The sequence below is a fragment of the Diplotaxodon limnothrissa genome, linkage group LG23, assembly GCF_057381915.1.
Source record: "Diplotaxodon limnothrissa isolate DT_005_m linkage group LG23, D_limnothrissa_male_GT1.1, whole genome shotgun sequence".
NCBI classification, from domain to species: Eukaryota; Metazoa; Chordata; class Actinopteri; order Cichliformes; family Cichlidae; genus Diplotaxodon; species Diplotaxodon limnothrissa.
The window spans coordinates 40,880,496-40,903,526 of NC_140617.1; the positions used below are offsets into that span (position 1 = coordinate 40,880,496).

Here is a 23,031-nt window from a genome sequence, read left to right on the forward strand (position 1 = left end):
TTGCAGGGCTGAAATTGGGCAGGGCTGAGGTGGGTTCTCCCTCCACTCAGTCGAGGGCTTTGACATATAGTATCGGTCGTTCTTGTGCGTGTGTGTATTTTGTGGCAAAAGTCGGCTGTGCAGCCACCCGCCTCACTAATCAGACACTCCCTTCTTTCTCACTCTCTGTGATATATTTTTGATCTTCATCTGCACCCCCGCCCATTTTTTAAACAGCCCCAGGAGAAGCTGTGATCCCCTGGTTTACCATGAGAATGTTTTTTTTTTTTTTTTTTTTTTAATCTCGGTCTCATCTGTGGAAGAGTTAATATCTGTGGTGTCTTTTGAAATAGGATGCATCTGTTTATGTGTGTGTGAGTGAGCGAGTGAGGGAGAGCGTGCCCCCCCCCCACACACACATCCTATAACCGGCGATCGACGGGAGGGGGCGGAGCCGAGGCGCCGTGACTGTAACGCGATAGCTGCTCAGCTCAAAAGCGCGATCACTCACACACACAGTGCACACACCTCACAGGCTGGACCCACGCTGCTGTCGGGGCAGAGCGCAGGCTTCACGGAGCCGTTACCAGAGAGAGGAGCGAAGACAGCAGAGAGGAGAGGTGCTGCAGGAGGAGGCACGGCATGTTCGTTGTTTCTGAGGATCCAGAGCGCGCTTCTTTTCATTTATTTCATTACTTTTGTGCCTCGCTGGGAAGCAGCTTCGGACTGGGGTTTACGTGGCTTTGAGAGCTGTTACCGTTGGACTTTTTTTTTCTTCGGGTTTCTTATAACGCTCCTACCGGAGAACCAGCCAAACCCTCGTGTGCGTAAAATCCGCGAGCGGGAGGACGCAGAGTTATAGGGAGATACCGGGACAGGGAGAGTCCCCCTCATCGGTCAGAAGTTGGCGCACCCCGGAGCCTGCTGTCCTGTCCGGACTCTGCGAGGCGCAGATATCCCCTGAAGCCTCCCAGCTGCGGAGCGCACGCAGCACTGATCAAGGAGTTTGTTGATTCACTGTGGGTTTCTTCTTCTTCTTTTGGATGCGGTTTGGTGGCATCGCTCCGCTAAATGGACAGAGTCAAAAGGACAGCGCTTACAAAATATTCAGATTTTTCTCAGTGACAAGTAGTTGGCACACACTTTTCTCCACCAATGGTTTAATAAACACCGTGGGCTTTTTACTACAGCGGTTTAGTTTTCACTGCTGGTCCCAAACGGCTGTGGATTTTTCTTTTTTTTTTGGAGGAACGGAAGCATTTCAATCCTGCGAGGTGGAAACATTAGATACTTGAAACTATCTACAAGTTTTTTTTGGTTTTTGGTTTTGTGTGTGATTCAACATGGATTTTGTGTTCTCGTTGGTTGGATTCTTAATGGCAGTGTGCCATGTGTCGTTAAGAGTCAGAGGACAAAACGGTGAGTTTTTTTGGTTACTTCTTGATTTTGACGCACTCGTGATCTGAGTCAGCCAAAACAGCCTAATTGACACTAAACGTTGCTCTAAATCACGGGAACGTGTTTTTACTATAAGCACCACATTTAAGTATCATCTTCTCTTGGTCATTGTAATTGCTTTTATCCTTCAAATTCATTTCCAGGTCTCCAAGTCATATGTTTCAAATTATTTCAACACACAAACGCTCCCATGATAAAGCTGTTGATGTTTTATTCCTGCTAAATATGGCAAATACAGCAGCCTGCGGAGGAAAGGCTCTTTATTTGTTTTGTTTTTAAATGTTTAGATCTTATGCACTTGTTTCATCAAAATCATACTAAACATTAAAAACTGAAAGACATGGATGCGTTCATTAAATATTTAGAAAAACGGAAAGTGGAAATTGTTACGCTTAGAATAGTTTGCCGTGAAGCGTGAATGTTAAATTTAAACACGATGTTTATCCAACCCGTTCTCATCAGTTGTTTTCCTTTGATTAATCATCTCTGGGTATAAACTAACCCCACGCCTGATTAAAATGCTTTTGCGCACATCGTGATGAAAACGGCTAAAGCTGGGTGAAGAGCCTGCGTCTCACAGAGCCCGTGCGTAAAAGCGTACGAGCTTCAGTTGTGTTGACTAATAGGATCTCTATCTTCATCAGCCACCACGAGTCTCTCCTTCAGTATCTCCTCGTGCTCCTCCGGGTTGTCTGGGCAGGGTGAAGCCAAGGCTGAGAGCTCCAGGCGGCGTAGTGGCACACCGCCACCTCTGCGCTCTTAGCCGTCTAAAAGAAAAGAAAAAACCGCAACTAGGAAGATAAGGAGCAGCATAATAGGAGCCAGTTGGTATGGATTTAGAGCCTTGTTTTAAGATACTTAAGTAGTTTACTGTTCAAACAGAAACGGCACTGTGGTATACCTTAACCACATGAGTCCTTTGTATTCTTCAAAAAAAAAAAAAGGGGGGGGGGGAATAAATCAGGGTGATCGCGATGCGTTCGATCGCCGGCAAATAAATGAGTGGATTACAAATTCACGCGTGCCGTTTCTTTACGCGGACAGAAATTGTGACAGATTTGAAGCTGCTGCCGGTGGTTGTTGTTGGTGGTGAGCAAGGCTTGTCTTACCATACAGAGAAGTGACGCCACTGGTGGGATGACACATGGCCTCACGCTCGGCTCACTCGTTCCTGTCTCGGATTGTTGACGCATTTACGGTGGCACACTTTTTCATATTTATGTGCGCTTTTCTTCGCCGCTGTGGTGATCAGGTGGCATTTCGCAACCCAAAACTGCTTTATGTCTTTCTTTCGCGTGTCTGTGATTCTCAGTGCTGGCTTTTTACTTCTTAATCATCATGCGCTGTAGTAAGATGTACATTTTATGCGATCTGCATAAGTAGTCTACTGGGAGTAGGCGGGCTGGGGAGCTGTCCGTGAGCTCATCATGACTGCTCAGCCTTTACAATACCACCCGCTGGCGTGCCTCAAAACAAAGCCAAGCTCTCTCTTCACTTCATTTGCACCCATCTTCTTCTTTTTTTTTTTTTAAAGCTACTTGTTTTAAATAGGACAGCTATCTCAGACATCCCTCTGAATGTGTGTGTGTTTTTCACTGGCTGCGCATGTACCCGTTGATCAGAGACAGATGTGGGCCTCTTGGCAGTCATCAGGCAGGCAAGAAGCTGGATCCCCCCCTATTCTCTCTCTCTCCCCTGCCAAGACACTGCACCACATCTCCCTGCCTCTGTACTCCCCTCAAGAGCCACATTACACACAGATGCCAGAGGAAAGAGAGACTGACAGATAACAGAACAGAGACAGAACAGGGAGAAAGCGAGAGCAGCATAAACAGAGAGACAGGGGGAGTGGGAGAAAGACGGTGACTCCAGAGTTTAAGAAAGCACAGAAGAGTGACCGAGCCATAGCACGAAGGCAACAAAGAGGAGGAACGCTCAGAAACCAGATCAGCTGAGTGGATTCTGCATCAAGCGGCATGGTGGAGGAAAAGGACGACATCAAAGTGTGCAGGGGTCAAGAGTCAGATCGCATCCAGGGTTCATGAAGGGACAGCGTCACGTAAAGTGGGATAACGCCCCAGCCACAGGGGTGAAAATACTATCGCAGAGATCCTCTTGTGAATGTTAAGCACACAGAGTCACGTTAAAGTGTTTCATTTTCTAAAGAGTTGCTGTTTTGTGATGACAGAGTCCATCTGTGCTTCGGCAACTTGATACATTTGCAGCAGCAAAAGGTTTCCCCTAAAATGTAATGTTATGGAACGAGCAGATGCACGCCTGAGGCATCCCAGCCAGGAAACTCTTTTAAGTGTAAAAATCCTACGAGGTGCCAGGGTAAATGATCCACTAAAGATGTTCAGCGCTTGGACAGGTCATGCTGTGGACTTCTGTTTTTTTTTGTTTTTTGTTTTTTTTTTTTTGCTGGTGGCACCTTCACCCTCATTACAAAGCACCATTTTTTGTGTGTGGTTCTTCCTCAGGCAGTTTTCTGCTGCAATATTTCTGCACGAAGAAGAGTCACTTCCATTCCACTTGTCCTGTAATCACAATAGTTTGACTCGCTGACATGTGCATTAATTACTCCTTACCACAAGCATTAATATTCAAGCCATTAAGCAGCTCATTTGCATGTTTATTGAGCGGGCGGCTGTGCATCCTCTCCATTCATGGTATTGACTTCTTTAGAAGTTGGATTTCTATTATTTAATAATATCAGCTCCAGGGTGAAAAGAACTTAGTCCTTTGCATTTCTCTGTACTTTAATCTGAAAAAAACAAGGTCACCTCTCTTAGCATTCATAGCCAAAGACAAACCCAGCGGCCCGTTCAATACCAGTCAGGTATGAGAGTCACAGGCTCGCACAAAGCCCTTGAACAGCTCACCACACTCAGGGTGAAATTAAATACAAGACCCCCATAAATAAAACAGAGCTGGGTCTTTTCAGTCTGTCGCATTAGCTGCACATGGGGGGGATCTTAGCGGGCGCTCGGGGACTGGGTTTTTAGGTAGGGAGCCATAGGGGGTCAGCTTTGTCAAGAGGCAGGGTGTTTTAGAATCTACTGCAATTCAAACCGCGGGTTCTGAAAAGAAGGAAGCAGTTCAGGAGTGTAAATTTAAAGAGAAGAAACTGCCTTTTTTGTAAGAAGTGTAATTCACCCAAAAAGAGGTTACTTTTTTTTTTTCTTCCTTTTTTTTAAGCAGTCAGTTCCACTGCAAGGTAACACTCTGCAAGGTGGGGGGTAGAGGGTGCTAACAAATCACCAAGACTCCTGCAGCAAAGCTCAATTCTTCACAGCTTTCCCTTGCTGATGTAGGCTCGCTCCACCTTAGACGGGGAAAATCTTTTGTGAAAAGTGCTTCGGTGGTGCAGGTTTGACACTGGCGCGCAGAGCCGAGGGGGTGCACCGGTGGGGGGAGAAGGAGACGTGATACAGTAGCCAGGTAGCGTTTAGGATTAGGCCCACACCATTACCCCCCCCCCCCCCCCCCCCCTCCACCCACCTCCTGCTGAAGGCACCAGTGACCATCTGTTTACTCGATTGATCCATTGATCCATTGATCGGAATGGCCAGCGCTGTGCATTTAGCTGATTAACGTGGGGCACTTATCCTGTTAGGGAGGGAGGAGTAGAGAAGGAGAAAGAAAAGGGAGGCAAAGAGGATTTGGGGATATTATCTGCTTTTGATGTGGCTTTTGTTAGTTCTTAAAAGAAATAATCCCCCTTTAAACACAGTTAACAGTGTTTAACAAAAAAGCCATTGTCAGCAACTGTTGCGTTTCTTGGAGCCGACTGTTATTTGCTTTTGGTCAGGTTTCACAAGCTCAAATCCACCTAAGCATCAATGCATGCTAGTGACCACTGAAATCAGGCTCAGCTTTCAGCGGAACGCCGTCGTTTAGCTACAGCGTATTTGATTTTAGATGTAAATTTGACGCAGCGTTGTGTAAGTGAGGGGAGAGATTTCTATGCTTGTTTTATGTTCACAAGCACAGACACAGCCCCCCCTGACAGGAACAAGAAAATGTTATGGGCGTCCAATCAGAATGCAGGGAATGAATAAAGGCGTTAAACTGTAATCCTCAGGTTTATTTCTACAGACTCCTCAATCTGAAAGGAAACGACGACAAGAACAGAGCATAAAAAAAGTGAAATGAGTCTCAAATGTCTTTCTGAAATAAAGTTATTGGTTAATTAAACTAATATGAACGTGGAATAAGAAATAAAGAACCAGCTGGATGATAGAAGTGCAACAGTTCTTGTCTCATTATTTTTATATTTCTGGTCTATTAACAATCTTGCTGTTTCCTTGCATGCATACACCTGTACACTTTACCTGCATCACATCCATGGCCAATTTGGACTCACCGATTAGCCTAACATGTGTCTTTTGACTGAGGGGGGAAGTCGGAGTACCTGGCGAGAGAAAGCATGAGTCTCTCTCTCTTAACGCTTTTATTTTGAATACGGCAACAAGAAACATTTGAAACCAGCATATTGACTAAACTCAACCATCTATGACTGGGTGGGCCACGCTCCCTGCTGCTGAGGCGCACACTGGTTTGACCTAAAAGGTCTTAAAGCAGGTCCCCACCTCTTCATCTCCCTCCCTCCTTTGGCCCAGCCTAGTGTCGAATGGGTGAGATTAAAAGCAGTCAGAGAGACAACCCCATGCTCTTCTCTGAATGTCTGAATGCATGAGTGCTGCCCACTCACTCCCCTCGTATTCCCTCACTCTGGGTGATAGCACTTTTTAATTAAGGTGGGGAAGCGGGGAGGGAGCAGGCGCAAGGGACGGGACGAGAGACACTAGGAATGATGGAGGGATTTATCAGCGCCTCTCCTCGCACTCGCGGCTTATCCCAGAGCGTGACGCCGTGCCTCCCCGATAAGGCAGCTAATAGAAATAAGAGCGGCGGGACGTGCAGCCGAACTCACACATGCTGCAGAAACCTGAGCTAAGACATGCAGACGTATGCACATTTTCTCAGATAATGAAGATAAAGGCAATCGCATTGGGTGCGAAGACGTCTCAGGAGCGACTAAAAAAGAAATGCGCGCTCACACTCACACAAAAGTCATTAATTAATTTCATTGATACAGTCTGCGCTGTGCTTTATATCTTTTGGATTTCAGTTCCATCCACTCAAAACGCAGCTCTGCAAACATACTCTTAAGACTCACACATGCATAAAAGTGGCATTGTTCATTGTAATAGGGCCTTGGTCCATGCATGGTAGGGACATATGCAGCACTTTGTGTGTGAGTGTTTGTGTGCAGACAGATGGGCTGCTCTAGTAGAAGAGACAGTGTAATTCGTGGAGCTCGCTGGCAGCTCCTGAGTGCTTCCCCTCTGTTACTCATCCAGCACCACAAGTTCTGTTCACACCCAAACATTCTGCTTTAAAGTGAAACACACACACATTTGTACCATATAAGCATCCTCATAATGGCGAGCTATTCAAAAAATTAGAAGAGAATACACACGCATCTGTCACTTTCCTTCTTCTATTTAATTTTTTTCTCATCAGCCGCAAACAAACACCCACCAAACTGCACACACGCATGTTTGCCAGTGCATGTGTGTGTGTGTGTGTGTGAGAGGTGACTGACAGAGGTTTCCCCCTGGGGGTCGGGATCTGCAGGACAGCACCGGATAGCAGGCATGTCTTAATGAGGCTCGTCAGGCTCTTTTGCGCTGCACACACGCACCCGCTCCTTTCTCCATCTTTTCTCTCTCCTCCTCGGCTGCCTGTATTTTTTTCCCCTTCCTCATCACCTTTTGTCGCCTCCTCCCTCTCCCCGCGCCTGTCACTCCTCTCCCTCGCTCTTCCCACCTATGTGCTCACCACCGCCCATCATGAATCAACCCAGCCTGCCGCCTTCACCCCCCCTCCGATCAATCTTTCCCCTTCTTTCTCAATCCGTGTTTTATCCATCGCCTCGCCATCAATCCTTCACCCTTCCTCACAACCCTCTGCTCTTCTTCATCATCTTTCTTCACCCTCATCCTCTCTGTCACATCTCCCATTTTCCTTTCCTACTGTAATCCTTTCATCCCCCCTTCTCTTCCCACTCATTCTGTCATTTCTCCTGCATCCCTCCTCTTCATCCTCCTTTGGAGGCCACTGAATGGGCAGCTCAGAGGAAAAAAAGTGTTGAGGCTGCAGGATTCTCCCCAAACGACTTAATCTGCCGAGGCTCTGCGCGCTGATAGCCTCTTGCACACCGTCCCCTCCATAGGCTTCCCAACAATGACTGTCTGTCTGCACAGCCGCGGCAGATAAAGAGATGTCTGTGCATGTGTGTGTCTATGTGTGTGTGTGTGTGTGTGTGTCTCGGTCTTTCTGTCTGTCTTTGTCATTCTTTCCTATCCCTGCTATCTTTTTGAAAAATTTCAGTTAGTGATTTTTTTCCTCCCTCCTGTGATTGACAGGCCCTCTGCGTGTTTTTGGAAGTGAGTTTGTGTGTGTGTGGGTGGTCCTTTGAACATTGTGCAGTGGCTCTCTGTGTTTCCGTGTATTTATACGTGCACCTAAACGCGTGGGCGTGCGTTAAAGCATGTATTCATGTGTGCACTTATGGCTAAAATTGCGTGTGTGTATATTTGTGCAGTAGTTTGTATCTGTGCGTACGCAATGTGGGCGGCTGGAGTCATGCGCTCCCATGAAATCACCGGCAGCTCTGTGTGTGTGCGTGTGCCTGATGTGAGCGTGGGCGTTGCTCCTCTCCAGTAACAAAGTAAGGAAGCCATCGCAGCTCTATCAAATGTCAGAGAATCTAAGTGTGCCTTTTAAGCACAATAGGCGGTGGAAATGTCAACACTTGAAGGGTCTATTACACTTCAAGCCTTTGGTGCTGTTTTTTTCCCCCCTTATCTTTCCTTCTGTTTCCTTTATTGGTGCTTTCACAGAAATTTGAAAGAAACAGGCAAAAATATCAACCCATTTATGTCAATAATGGATTCATTCCAGTAGCTGAGTGGTTAAGGCCAACGTTTAGTGACACATTGTTAATGCCATATGATTCATGTTCCTGTCTCAGCTCCTTTCCTTCCTCATATGTATTCCTATGAACGTCCGCTACTGTAGTGAAACAGGATTTGTCTGTTGTTGCGTTCAAAATCGTGTTGGTTATTAAAGATCTCACTGGAGGATCAGCAAACATAAGCTAAACAAGGGATTGCCAAACAGGGATACAGTTAGCCCAGAGTGTACTTCAGGTCCTTCTAGAAGAATTATCTAAATTAACTTTCACCAGGACAAAAAGAACTGAATGGAAAGAATCAGTCAAATCTTAAAGAAACGCTTAACAAGTCATGACTTTTCCCTAAAATACATTTTTAAAGAGTCTATCCTAGTCTATTTTTTTTCTATCCCTTGGAAGATATACTTCTGCGGTTCTTCCATAGATTTCAATTTAGGATTCTTTGTCTCTTTTCACTATCTGAACGTCTCTCTTTGATTATGTCTTTGGTGCTTCTCTCCATAACCAGCAGGCACATGAAAAGATTAGCTCAACTAATAAGAAAATCCAAAAAGAGTAAGAATTGAACCGACCCGAGCAGTAACTTCTTAAAGTAATGGGTAACCGGTAAAAATCAACACAGAAAATAGATAAGTAAATATGAAAGATTATCGTTAGAAGTAAAAGCAAACATGAAGTTAAATAAAAGTAAAATGTATGTACAAAGTGTTACAATAGGAAGTTAAAACAATGGATAAAAACGTTAGCTAAAAGTATGGTGAAAAGCTAAAGTTGTTAGCTAGCACTATGCTATCCAAACAGAATTTTAAAAGATTTAACAGGTAAAATTGATCAGTAATCATAAAATAAAACATTAGAACCATTGTGGATGAAAGCAGTTTGGATTAATCTTAGAGCTGTGGTGGTACATCAAATGAAAAAGGTTGGGACCATCTGAGCTAAGCTAGCTCCTGCTGTTGTCGTGGTGCCCCTGTTTTTTTTTTTTTTTCTCTAAAATTGATAATATCTCAAATCTGTTGCAGAGTAAGATTAATAAAGAACCAATATGCACAAGGCTGCCGGGCTTTGTGCGTGGATGTGTGCAGAATACTCATATATGTTTCTTTTGTATGTGCATGTGAGTTTATGTGTTTAGCATGTTTGTGGGAGATAACGGAGAGAGCGAGAGCCGCCGTGGCTCACGGGGCGAAATCAGAGAATGGGGTCTTTTGTTAGCGCGTTAGCTTTTCATTACAGAGTAGGGGTGAACCCCAGAACCTAGCTAGACAGGCCGTCTGCGTGTCACTTCCTGTCTAAGCCTGCAGAGCTACGCTATTGGCAAGCTATTGTTCCTGGGAGAGCGTGATAGGATCAGGGAATGTGTCCTAATGTTTGCAGATTGGCTTGCAGGAGCAACAATTACACTTGGAGAACGCTCCCTATGGGGGAGTAGGGAGATAAGAGCCTGGGTGTGGAAGAGGGTGAAAAAGGCTCGGTGTGTTTCTCTGTGTGTGTGTGTGCGCGCTTTCACCAAATGCAACAGTAATGATCTTTTATTGTTTTAATAGCTTACCCATGTGGCGCTGCTTGCATTGAGAATCCACAATGGAGAAGTTTTTCCAATTTCCTCCTAACTGACAGCCTAAATTGCTTTCTTTTGTTTTACTGTTCATTTGTTGCTCATCACATCTTCATATAGAGAAGCAAGGTAAATGAAGGGGCGCCCACTGAGATGCTGCACTAGGGGAGCGCATCATTTCCTCAATCTTTTTTATTATTTATTTATTATTTTTCAGTGCTTTAAATGAGTCTGCCCCTGCAAATGACGCTGTGTAGAAATGCATCAAATTATGTTTAAAATAAAAACATGCATAAAACATTTTTAACCGCTCCTCTTCGCCTGCTTTATAGTCAGTACCTCCCAGCACCTTCTAACTCACCTTTCTGTCTCTTACACAGCGCCGGAGTGCGGAGGTTTGCTAGATGCCAGCGAGGCCGGTTATATCACCTCCCCTGGCTATCCTCTGGAGTACCCCCCACACCAGAACTGCCACTGGATCATCACGGCGCCAGAGCCCTCGCAGCGCATCGTCCTCAACTTCAACCCCCACTTTGAGATCGAGAGGCTCGACTGCAAGTAAGACGGGAAGGCCGGGGAGGGGGGAAGGAGCTGGATTCGGGTCATAATGGTGCAGTCCATAAAACCCACTCTTTTCTGTCAGGGGAAAATTGGCTTCACCAGTAAGATGGTGTGCTATTATTGTGGCTGAATGATGATTCATGTTGACACGTTCATTAGTATGCTGCGAAAGCATCCGTATCTCAAACAAGTAATTTCCAGTTGAGGCGCACAGATTTTTACATACTGTTATAATTCAGTGCCGGGTGGTTTGGCCCAATTCCAGGCTGCTGAAACGTAATCCACATTTTGACCACAACAGGTCAATCGCAAAGGAAATTTTAATTGCAGATTGCAGGCTTCCTGTGAATAGCAGACCATTAGGTAGACTGTGGTTTTCTTTTTATATTTTCTGACATAATTATTTATTCAGAAAATGGAAAGCACATAAGCTCCATGTAGAAGCACATAACCATTAAACTCATTTTGTCCTGGATGCTAGTCGCCTTCTCCCAGGCAGTTATGGGGGTTAAATTCCTTGCTCAAGGGCACATCAGCTGCAATATCAACCCTCTGTGTTTTAGAGGACAGGAAATGCTGCTCATTTCCACATCCCAAGGTTTTCTGCTTCTTTCACACACTCTTGAATACAGACGAGGAAAAACAGGTCGCAATAAAACAATAAAACCCAAATGGAAAGAATGATTCAGATAGTTTAATAATAAGTTCCTGTGTTATTTCCGCTGGTTAAGCTTTAAAAAACAAGCGTTGTCAGCCAGGATGTATTTGTGTTTTATCCTGCTAAGAACCATATAAGGTGAGGTTTTTAACCTTCTGAAGAACAGCAGACTACTCGGGAAGATTTTTGACAGATGTAAAAATTTGAAATTTACTTTTGAAGGCATCAGCCAGCATTACCCAGACTATAAAGCTCTAATCCCCCCTCCATCTGATAATCAAATGCCAAGCAATATTTGGAAGTCGGCGTCTGCTTTTGGGCAGTAAAGACAGAATGATAAGATAGGATGTAAGAAAATGAATCATGATGTATTTTGAAGTCAGAGATTGGAGGGTGGGCCGAGAGAGAATAAATAGGGGAGGCTTTAAGAAGTAATAGAAGGGAATGAGACCCAGCTGTTTATCTCGATATGAGCGAGTTGGTCAGTTTCCTTTCTCAGAGACATAAATAATCCAAATCATATGGTCTTCTATTGTCTATGACCTCAGAGGAAGACAGTAGCGGGAGGGTGGAAAAAGCTCCCAGTCTCTACTGTTTAATTCAGTTTTATATACAACCAATTTTGGTCAAACGATGAGTCCATTTGGTCAGTTTATCAGTGCACTTTCTCTCTCTTCTCCACTCGGTAAATTGAAGAATTAATAATGGGGTTTTTTTGCATTTATTTTATTTATTTTTTGCATTGTTCGTCTACAAAGTGCTTTGTCTGGCTGGGAGAAGGGAAGAAAAACCAAACCAAAATAAAAAAAAACGTTGCTTTCATGAGCGCATGAATGGCCGCTTTGGTTGGAAAATGTTTTGTAATATTTGACGGGTTCTTTTCGCACGGTAGCGCCGCAACGGCATTGAACTTGAAATGTTATTTTGATGTCGCTGCCTTTGAAACTCCAGGTTTCCGTCGTGTTTTGCACTAAAGCGCCTCTCCGCTTTGACACCAGCATCGCTGTGTCGGCAATGCGGCGTGCCCGCACTTCCTGCTGGACTGGTAGAGAGGGAGGGAGGGATGCCTCAGCTGTTGATAAGCAGTGTGTCAGGCAGTTTCTCACAGCCCAAGGCATGCAGGGCAGGAGGAGGCTGAGGGAGGAGGAAGAGAAACTGAAATACCCCCTTCTTCTACTTCTTCTTTTTTTTCCCTTCGGTACAGACAATCTTATTAGGATGGGTTTTTTTTTAACTTTTTTTTTTAACACACGCCTGAAGGGGACAAGGCCTCGGCGTGCCCTCTAACACACACTCCCACTCAGTCTCCCTTCATCCTGTATGTATGAGTGTGTGAGTGTGAGTGGGCGTTTATGAGTGAGTAACTGTGCAAGCACGTTTTGCAAGTTTGCACGGTTAGCATCCCTCTCTATCCATCACCTCTGGTGACCCCCACCCCCCAGTTTGGAAAGAAATAGGGAATATTGCCAACATGTTTTTATGCATCACCTTGAACACCAGTGTGCCCTTCTGTGTTTTGTAGAGAACCCTTTAAGGCACAGAAAACAGCAAAATAGGGCTTGATAATCCTCCTCTCTCCATCCCGTGTTATGCTTTTCTTTTTTTTTTTTTTTTACACGGATTGATCCAGGCCCTGTAGCGCTGTTACGGGTTGCTTCCTTTTCTTGCCTGTATGATTAGGCATGGCGGTGTGAGAGAGTGAGCAGAGAGGAGATTTTTGCATGTTTTCACGGTCCTCTCTGCGAGGTTAGGGCAAGGGGAGCCAGAGGGCTTTCCAGGAGGAGGGAAGGGCTCGGTATCTCGGCCGGGGCTGAAAATCTGCGTGACAGGTGGGATTACAGAGATGGCAGAGCAGAAAACCGAAGCGGTGTTACCTGAAAGACGCAGGGCTGTGGTGTCTGGACTGCTGATCATGGAAGCACGCAGGAAACGGGGGGAAAATGGTCACATGAAAGGCTGAACATATGTTTTTGGATATGCTTATAAAGCACGCATGCACGTGCGCTATTAAGCACGCAACCTGTCGGTGTAAAAGTGCTCATCAGTCATCACCTCACCACCGCCACCCCCACCCCATACCAAGGCACTTTAGGCCTTTATAAAACTGAGAAAAGTGCTTGGTCAGCTCAGGCAAGGCTTCTGAACGCTAATATCCCCTGCCAGCTGGTGATTTTCCCTCGGCGGGTTCAAACAGTCAGTACTCGTGCGATGTAACGAAGCCAAACACCGGCTCGACTGCAGCAATCAAATCGTGAGCCTTATGCAGGCGCTCCATGTCTGAGGTGGCACTTTAATTCAGGATTTCATTTCAGGGGGAGTCCGGCCATGTGCCAAATAGCTCTTACCTCCAGGCTGCCAGCCGATTGATGCGAACTAAATGTAATAAAGGCTAGATGAAATATCAGGCCCATATCTCTAATGCAATCTGCCATCACCAAGCCCCAGGATGCTACCTAGTGATATACCAGGAGTCGAGGAAGGGGAGAGAGAGAGTTTCTCTCCAGCTCTCTTTCTCGACGTCTCCCTCCTCCGATTTTTTCCTTCCCTCCATCTCTCCCTTTGTTCTTCCTCTCTCCCTCTCGCTCCCGCCCAAGGAGGTGTTTTATTTTTATGCACTTGAATTAAACATTGAAACGGGTGGGTGCACGCGCACACACAGACACACACACAGACACAAAAACAGTCATTCAAGAAGATCCATTTCTTGCACTTTTTCCCGGTTTTTATTTTCTCACTTTTATTTGGTTATTTGTTATTGAATGCAGTCTGCCTGAGGTGGAAAGATTTTATTATATAACTTTATAACTCTTCAGACACACAGCTAGACACCCCCCACACCCATCCCCACCCCCCGGGGCTTGTGACATGTCTGGCCACAGCGAGAAGTGCCACCAACACACGTACCAGCTCTGTGTTTCTATGCATGATATCGCCTTTTTGCTAGAGCTCGAGGGAGGGGTGGGATCAATGTCTGTATTCCGCTTGTAATGGGAAATCTATAAATGATCAGCAATAGCCAGAGGGGAAGGAAAGTAAAGAAGGCGCAAAAAGGGAAAGGGAAGGATGATGGCTGAGGATGAAAGGAAGGACAGACGAGCTCCCAGAGGTCATGGCTAAAGGAGGGAGTTGTTCCAGGATCATATCTGTCAACATCTGGCATTTGGCCTACAGTTAGGACACAATCATGGTCATCAGCGTCCAGCAGTCAACACAGCTGCCGGGATTTAATGATGATATAATGGCTAACTGGTACAATTAACCGTAAAAACCCAGCATGTGATTAGGATAGCCCGGTGCAGCTGCAGCACTGTTGTCTCTGTATTCATCTGTCACAAATGTAATCAGAGTTGATGAACTACGCCGCGGCGCGAGGAAAGCACAACGTTCAACATGCTTCGATAGAGGTGAAACGCGTCCAGCGAGAGTCAGCAGGGTCACGGCTTCAGTGCAGACAGCGTTTATAGTTTGATGCTTCCGATCGATGCTGCACTAGAAGGTCTGGGGCTGAGCCTAGACGGTCTGTGGTCAGTGGTTTGGCCCGAGTCATCTGTAAGCATGAACTCGTGATGGACAGCAAGGGGGAGGGCGGCGAGGCATGAGGAGATGAGAAGGAGAAGTGCTGTTTGTTTTTTGGAGGGGGCTAGATTGAAGATGGCAGGCCCCCGCGGATCTGCTGGGATTTCGCTCGCAGCATCTAGTTAATATTTCAGAGGCACTTATGGCTTATTAGAGTCCCCTTTGCGGGTGGGAGGGAGTGTGTGTTCAGATATGTGAATATCTGGGTGTGTGTGCCTTTGCTTAATTTCTGCCTCTGCTTGTGTAAATCGCGGCGAGGTGGACGAAAGAAAGCCAAAGACAGCGCCTCATTGTTTACTGGATGTGGGTCTTGAGGTTTCTGTGAGCTCTGAGAAGTAGAAAAAACGGGTGGAGAAACACAGGCAACAGGAAGGGGGGAAATCATTTCAGCCGACGGCCCCGAGTGTCTGAGGGTACGGCCAAGTTTGATTTCCTGATGCTCGAGAACAGCTGTTCCCCTTTTACCAGCATAAACAAAATAAATCAAGGAGACAGTGACGCACCCGTGGCAAATTACGTGTTGATCTCTTACATAGTGCTGAAGTTCCCAGAGAATGCTTTGTGTAGGCACTGAGAATAAACTAAATGAAACACATACACAAAGCTAGCTCTTTTACAGAAGGGTGGTTAGATGAGAACTCATGTGCTGATTTCACAAAAGATGCAGGAGGACGGTACCAGCAAGGACTGTAAATGTATATAGCAGATCCCTAAAGGGGAATGACAGGACTGACTGCACATTATTGCATAGTGACCACTAGCAGGGTTAGTAAGGCCACAGAGGCATAAAAGGCCTATAAATATATAAGCAAGCAGTGCTCTGCAAAAAGACTTAACACCTAACAAAGGCTTGCAACCTCATATCTCTCCACAAGCTCCTGCTTAGAAGATCTGCCTAAATGAACACATCAAGATTAATGTTGGCTTTGAGAAGTTCCCAGATTTCACAGTAACACCTGCTAAATGATGGGCGATGATAGCGAATACGGCGGACCGTCGACTCTTCGCGAGGTAGGTTGTTAAATCTGCCCCTTCACATAAATAGTGCTCATTCTACTACTCTCCTCTAGTAAGGCCAAAAGGTGCCATACAAGCACAGCTCGCATTGTTTAATGGGACTGATTATTGTCAAATATGTGACAATAAATAAATCTTTGCTACGTAAACCTCATAAAGGATGTAATTTAGATAAAGTGTCATCATGTATAGTAATCTTCCAGAGCAGCTTCATTGTTTACGATACCGTCAGCACCCAATTTGGCATCTCTTAAAAGAAACCAGTACTGCTCGTACCAGTTTCGTCTTTAGTGGTTTCTCGATTTTTTTGTAGCCTATTTTTACAGTTTCTGCTGTGTGTGGTGTGTATGTATACTCGCTTTGGGCCTGCGTTTGGTTGTACTGAGGCACTGCTGCCTGCAGGAAATGTCCCCGGTCCCCAGCAAACAGCAAAATGTGTGAAAGGCACAGGGGTGTCGTGATATATGAGATCAGAGGAAGAGAAGACGTGTCTGGGCTGGTGCAGAATTACTGGCCTTTAAGGGTTTTTAGTTTCTTTAACCTTCTCCCTCTGTTCCAGCTATATTCTATAGGGGAAATGAGGGAGGTCGAAACTGCTGCCCCCCATAATGGTTCCCTAACACAGGGCTGGTCGTGCAGACCTAGACAGACCTCCAGACAGACGGAAAGTTGAGGATGGATGGTGTCAGACAGAAAGGCGGAGTTTGAATCAAAACAATTCCTAGAGGAATCTGGATCTGGATGGGGGCTTTCTGCTTCCGTGTGTGTGTGAGAGAGCGGGATGCGGCGCTAATGCGTACCTTCATGGGCGCAGATGTGCGAGTGCGCATGTGCAAATGATTTATGTGTGTGTCTGCGCAGTGTCCTGGAATGCAATCAAGTGTGTGCTTGAGAGAGACAGACAGTGGGCTCTCACACGTCAGGTCCTCATGCAAGTATTCATCAGAGCCTGGGGAGAGGCTGAGCGAACAGGTCAATAATCACATCTGAGGAACACTCACTCACTGACGCTAATCCACGACAGGAGAGAGGGAGAGGGGAGGGAAGGATAGAGACCCACTCCAAAATCAATTAAAACCTAATTAGGCTCTCAGCTCCTTCGCGGGCCTTTTATCCTCGGCGTTGGTGATGCAGCATCGACTGTGTACGCGCACGCATGTGCTTGTCTATGCGGCATGTGTCTGTGTACGCGTCTGTCTTTGTGTGTTTGTTGGCACATGTTTTGAGTGTGTGTTTTCCCTAAAGCATGTGTCAGTAACAGCCCTAAGCAGGCGTACTTAAGGGTTGGCCGCGGCTCTCACAGACTCACAGTTGGAGCCTGCCACTAAAGCCTCTACGATCGCCTCTGTAATGCAGGATTACAACCAAGACACGTATAAGAGTATTGGACAACAGCTTCTTTACTTACTAGGAGGAGAGCTCTTCAGGCCTTCTTTTGTGCAGATTGGCTTGAGCCCCAGTCGTCATCACAAGCTTAGACTGGAGGAGCGTGCAGGAAGACTGAAACATGTCGCAGTGCACCTTTGAAACTTTAAGATTTATGAATTTTTAAAAAAATAACAATAAAAATTGGTAAGAGAGAGGCAGAGAGAGTGAAACTGTTGAAACCGGTTCAGGAGGTGTAGCAATATCAGGCTATCATGCTATTTAGCCTAAGGCTGCTTTCACACCAGCCGTGTTTGGTTGGTTTAAATTAGACTCTGGTTCACCTGTGCAGAAGTGGACACAGTAATTCCACTCAAGTTCAGACCAAAACCGAGACCCTTTGGAGGAGGTGGTCTTGGTGGGGTTCTAAATTAACTCCAGAGCAGTTTGTTCGTGGCATGAATGTGATCGCACCTCAATCCAACCAAGCTAACAGGTGTGTCAGTACAGTTTTAGCTAAACACCTTCCTGTAGGTAACATAGCTGTGTGAAAAGTTCTGCGGAAGCCAACAACTAGCCTTGAAATGAACATAATGAAAAAGCTGCAAGTCCACAAACCCATCAACTGGCTGCGACCAGAGTAAACGGATCAGGCTTCAGAAACTGTGTCTTGCAGTTCCCCCCTAATCCAACTCTGGCACTGTTTTCGTTAAACCCTCCTTTGCCTCATATATAAACCTTCTTACCTTCATCTCGGCTTTAAAATATTCTCTGAAACCATGACCTGAAAATCTTCCCAAGGCCAAATCAAACCTGAGATTCCTTTATTTCCCAAAGTGCATGTCCTTTGTACTCTTTTTTTTTTTTTTTGGTTTAATTAACTCGCCTCGTCCTGTACGTTCTTTTTGTTGGTCAGATGCTTTCATGTGGCGATATTGCAGGCTCATTGCAGCATTTTCACACTTCGAGCCTCACCTGTGCATGTACCACTCTGACCTAGATTAATATGGTTGGGATTATCCCTCCATCAGCAGTCTTAGCTTGAATGCTCTGTATAGGAATCAATACACTGCAGGAATGCGATAGCCAAAAAAGAGGCTTAGTGACTCTACTTAATCCAGGTTTTATTCCAAGCAGGCAGCACAAAAGCAGTCTTAGTGCTGAGATTCCACAAAGAAACACAGCCTTGAGCTGATTGGTTTGTCTCATCTCTTCTGAACGCTTTTCATTGTAGAGAAGTCGCGGGGGGGAAAGCGCTTACCTGTTCGGGACATTGGCGAGATGCTGGGTTTGAAGGCGGCTCCAAAACCCGGAGTCATCTGCGACGATTTTTTAACATCAAACAACCCGTCACGCTAATTAGCGAGACAACAGCAGCCCTGTTGTTTTGTGACAGCTTTGTTACACAAACTAATTGAAGCAAGTGCGTTTTGCATGCCTGTATGTTTGAAGGGTGTAGCTGCAGGATGCCTGCAGCAATGCAGTCAGCTACATTGGGAAACCCAGTGTTTTGTGTTTAGTGTGTGTGTGTGGTAAAGACACTTGTAGAGAGAAACACGATTGAGTATCATGATAGATTATAAAATTACAAGGAAATTATTCACAGTTGCAACAACTTGCAATGCAATAACAACACAAATCTTGTACTCATACAGCAGCAAAACAAGCTCATGCTTAAGAGAATATAAGAGATAGAAAAGTGCAGATTCCTCTCAGACACTATTTGGATGAAAATGATTGAAACTTGCTTTAAAACAGTAATCCAGCACTGAGTTAGAAACAAGCAAAAATCACGGAGATTTCCACACCTTCCAGTATTCACACAACCCAAAATTACTATCCTGAAACCTGGTGATTCACTTTCAGCTCCAAAACATGAACTAGCTCCATCTTTATCATATCAGCAGAGCTATGATATAATTTAATGATGGCTGTCCAAGGCAGGGCTGTGTTTTCATACACTGCGTAGTATTCGCTAGCCGTTAAGGGAGCTAAGGAAACCAAATTAGTCTACCATTCATAGACTTTTTTTGCCTACATGAATATCAGTGAAAAATCTTTAGATCCATATTTTATGTGTGTTATCTCTTACAGGCTACATAGCTGCATTAAACTTTGTGTCCTTGTGGAAAACAAGTGCAAAAGTGGAAATTTGGAAAACTTTGATGCTGTAAAATCCATCCATGTAGTATTTTCCTTAAAGGGAAACAGATACTAAATATCAGCCTGCAGCTGTGGTGCATCTGCAAGCCACTTTGCAACCCACCTCCAAGCCGGCTTCTTCTTTCGTCCTATACCCCACATGATCATCGCGGTGGGTCTTGTTGCTCCCAGGACAGACGGATGGAAATAACAATCTTCTTTTGACTGAACTCTGTGACTCTGTGTCGCCGCTTATGTCTAATAATGGCACAGGAGTGACACTCGGGGTTAATTTTGGATCAATCGGTTGGGCTGCCTCTTTGTGTGTGTTTTTCACACACACACACACACACACACACACACACACACACACACACACACACACACACACACACACACACACACACATGCGTAGTAGCCTGCCAGTTGAGAATTTGCTTTTATCATTCAGGGTCAGTTAGCTAGTCAAAGGTCAAAATGAGCCAAGAGCTCAAGCATGTGTAAGCTAATAAGCAAGGTGCCTGTGCATTTCTTTGGACCAATTTTACTCTCTGCTCCTTCACCTTAATGTCATCATCCCCCCCAGCCTTCACTGTTTTACTATTTCATGAGCTCCTGCCTATTTTTGCGCCTCTTATTAACAAATCCATCCATTTGCCCCAGTCTTCACCCTCAGATTGCAGCCACTTGTTCAATTACGTTCTGCTCAAACGCAGCCCTCTCTTCATTTTCTTTCCTGTTATCCAAGATTTGGTAAAATGGCGGGAGCTAACCTCGAGCTGATGTCAGAGGGATCTGAGCTTGTTGTCTCAAGCAGAACTGGGTCATAAGAGCTAAATTTATTGAATACAGCTGAGGGGAAGCAGCACATATGAGGTGTGGCAGAGATGTTTATTTGTGTCTTGAAGTTGTGTTGTGCTATTTCGCTCTGTGTATTCTGTCCTGAGGCTGAACTCTGACGGTAAATAGATCCACACCTGTCTGTTTTTTATTAGCTGTGCCGATTGCATAACCCCATAACTATCTACATTTATCTCCCCTCTACATTTCTCCTTTTATCTCTTTACCTTTCTTAATCCCTTCCTGATGCATTAAACTCTGAGTATGCTGCATCCTAGGATTTTTTTAAGGAATGCTTTTAAGAGAACATTTTAACATAACAGGAAAGAATCTAATTCATTTCTCTTATTCTTTTCAGATACGACTTCATAGAGATCCGCGATGGAACTTCAGAGACGGCCGATGTTTTGGGGCGGCACTGCAGCAACATCGCCCCAGGGCCAATTATCTCATCTGGGCCATCCCTCCAAATCAGATTTGTCTCTGACTACGCCCATCAGGGAGCCGGCTTCTCTTTGCGCTACGAGATATTCAAAACAGGTAAGGAAGCATTAACGGGTTGTGTTCTTAAAGCTGGGTCTGTTTAGTGCCACATTAAGTCAACAACGCCACACAGTTCATCGTGTTTTTTCTTAATTTTCTTGTTTTTCTGCAGATATTTTTGGGCAATTCAAGCAATATTTTATATTACATGAAAAGCAAAACAAACAACAACAAAAAACAAAACAAAACAGTGTGCATCATTTTGTTACAGTTTATGTGTGGGACATGTTTCATCAAACGTAAGGCTCCCCTTCTCAAAAACACTCAAGTTAATGGTTTTTTGTCATCATGCGCCTCCTTCGCCTTCATGTTAGCGGCCCAAAACCTGCAATCACTCATCCCATCACTTTCCCAGTAATTTACTTCAGCAGAGGGGACCGGGAATGCAGGCAAAACTTACAGAGCGAGGAAAAAACAACAACTTTTAAGTTGCCTCAAAGCACGTGAGGAATGCGTTCTTATATGAAGCAAGAATACACTTCCTCCGGGGCCGTTAGGAAGACTGGGGTGTGGGAAGGGTTATTGTGGGATGATGGAAAATGGAAAGAGCTCCGAGGCTACTTGGGAGTTTGACTTAAGGTCAAAGGTTTATGAGCGGAGGCAGAGGCGAGGAGAGTGATGGGGACGAGCGTGTGGCGAAATGGAATTTTCTCAAAAGTCGTCAAAGTGCACGAGGTGAAGTGCGCTTTGCGGGCAAGGTTGAAGTATTGTTTTAGTGGCACTTGTGTGTTTGTGTGTGTGAGTTATAGTGGGAGGAGGTGAGGTGAATTGGTCAGGTGGCCTCGGGGGGAACAAGATTTATGTACGAGTTGCCAGCGTATTGTCTCTGCAGCAGTTAAAGGTAACTCCTGATTTGGGTCTGGAAATGCTTTTCAATTTAACACCGCGAAAACAGAAAGAATTCGTTAATTCACCTCCCACCTTTGAAGAAATGTCCCTGGCTTTGTGTCAAATGAGTGTGACCCAAATTTGATGTTACCGAGGACACCGAGCTCAGACCCTGGCGGTATAACTGACTGCATCTGTCTCACGCATAGATGGATCGAAGGCTGGTGGATTGTGGTGGAGGGGGGATGCGGTTGCCGTGCATTTAACAAGATCCTGGTATAAATACAGGGGTGTAAGAGCTGGTGTCACTGTGCGAGCACATGTAGGTGTCTGCTGGCTGCATGTGTGGGTGGTTCCACTCAGCTTGTTGTGCGAGATTCTGTCTGGCTCTATGTATGTTTGTATGTGGAGGCGGGAAGAGAGACCCGTATGTTTGTGTGTGTGTGAGACAGAGAGGTAGAGAGAGAGGGACAAACTGAGAGGGAAAATGATTGGGGTTAAGGGAGACAAACTGACAAAGAAGGAGTGAGTCAGAGAGTGGAAATGAATTCAGGATGCGTGATTGAGGCCATGTGTTAATTACGGCGTTCCCAGCGCCTGCACGCTCTCTCATCATGGCTGTTTGTCTTACCGTGGCAGGCCCGGGCCCTCTAAACAGCTTACAACTTCTGACGGGTACACAGAGATCCGAGGCTGAGATGTGTTTACTTACTAGAGGAAAAGTGGCAATTGTGCAAGCGTTATTTTTAATATTCTTAACGGATTTAGGCGTTGTGCATTTTTGCGCGCTTTTATTTTTGGGAGGTGATGGAGAAATGAAACTCAGTTTGTGTGTACAGTGTCGAGGTTGGGAGGTTGTGTTTATGGGTCTGTGTGTGTTTTTAAAGGGTGTGTCCTGACAGATAGAAATCTGTGCAAACAGCTGGGAGACGTGTGTGTTTGTGTGCGTGTCTTCAGCTTCCTCCCCATCTTAAACAGACAGCTGAGGCTGACCCCACCACACTGTGTCTGGAAGTCAGACAATGCAGGTCTGGTTTTGACTCTGTCCGTGTGTGTGTGTGTGTGTGTGTGTGTGTGTGTGTGTGTGTGTGTGTGTGTGTGTGTGTGTGTGTGTGTTTGAGATATCCTGCCCTGCTTTCTCTGCATTGGACTAATGATACTGTGGCTTGTTTTTGTTTTGTTCATTCAACCTTATTACATAAGCAGTGACTGTAGCTACTCCAGGGTTTTTTTGAATTGGACAAGCAATCTGTTTGTGCCACTGCCACTGTGTGTGTTTGTGTGTGGTTTATGTGTGTGTAAGTGGCGTGGTACAGCACAGTTAGAGCTAATCACTTTCAGCGTTGAGGATCACAAGTCGACCTTTGGCTCTACATCCGTCCCAAATAACCCTTCACCCTTCGGTTCACGTCCTAAGAAGAGCCAGGGTCTTCCATCTATCCCTCAGTCCACTATACTCATGCACACGCACACATACAGTGCACAAACGCCTTAATCCTACTGTACAGTGAAAGTGCACAG

General features: G+C 45.4%; 1 protein-coding gene across 2 annotated transcripts in view; it reads left to right on the top strand.

The window, feature by feature from the left end:
- The first annotated feature begins 516 nt into the window (after window positions 1-516).
- nrp2a (neuropilin 2a) overlaps window positions 517-23,031 on the top strand; it is a 58,977-nt gene continuing 36,462 nt past the window's right edge. For both annotated transcript variants that reach the window (XM_085347135.1, XM_085347136.1), the window contains exons 1-3: window positions 517-1,398; window positions 10,361-10,538; window positions 20,498-20,679. In XM_085347135.1, coding sequence (XP_085203261.1) covers window positions 1,323-1,398; window positions 10,361-10,538; window positions 20,498-20,679 — 436 coding nt within the window. In that variant the 5' untranslated portion in view covers window positions 517-1,322. The remainder of the gene's footprint in view (window positions 1,399-10,360; window positions 10,539-20,497; window positions 20,680-23,031) is intronic.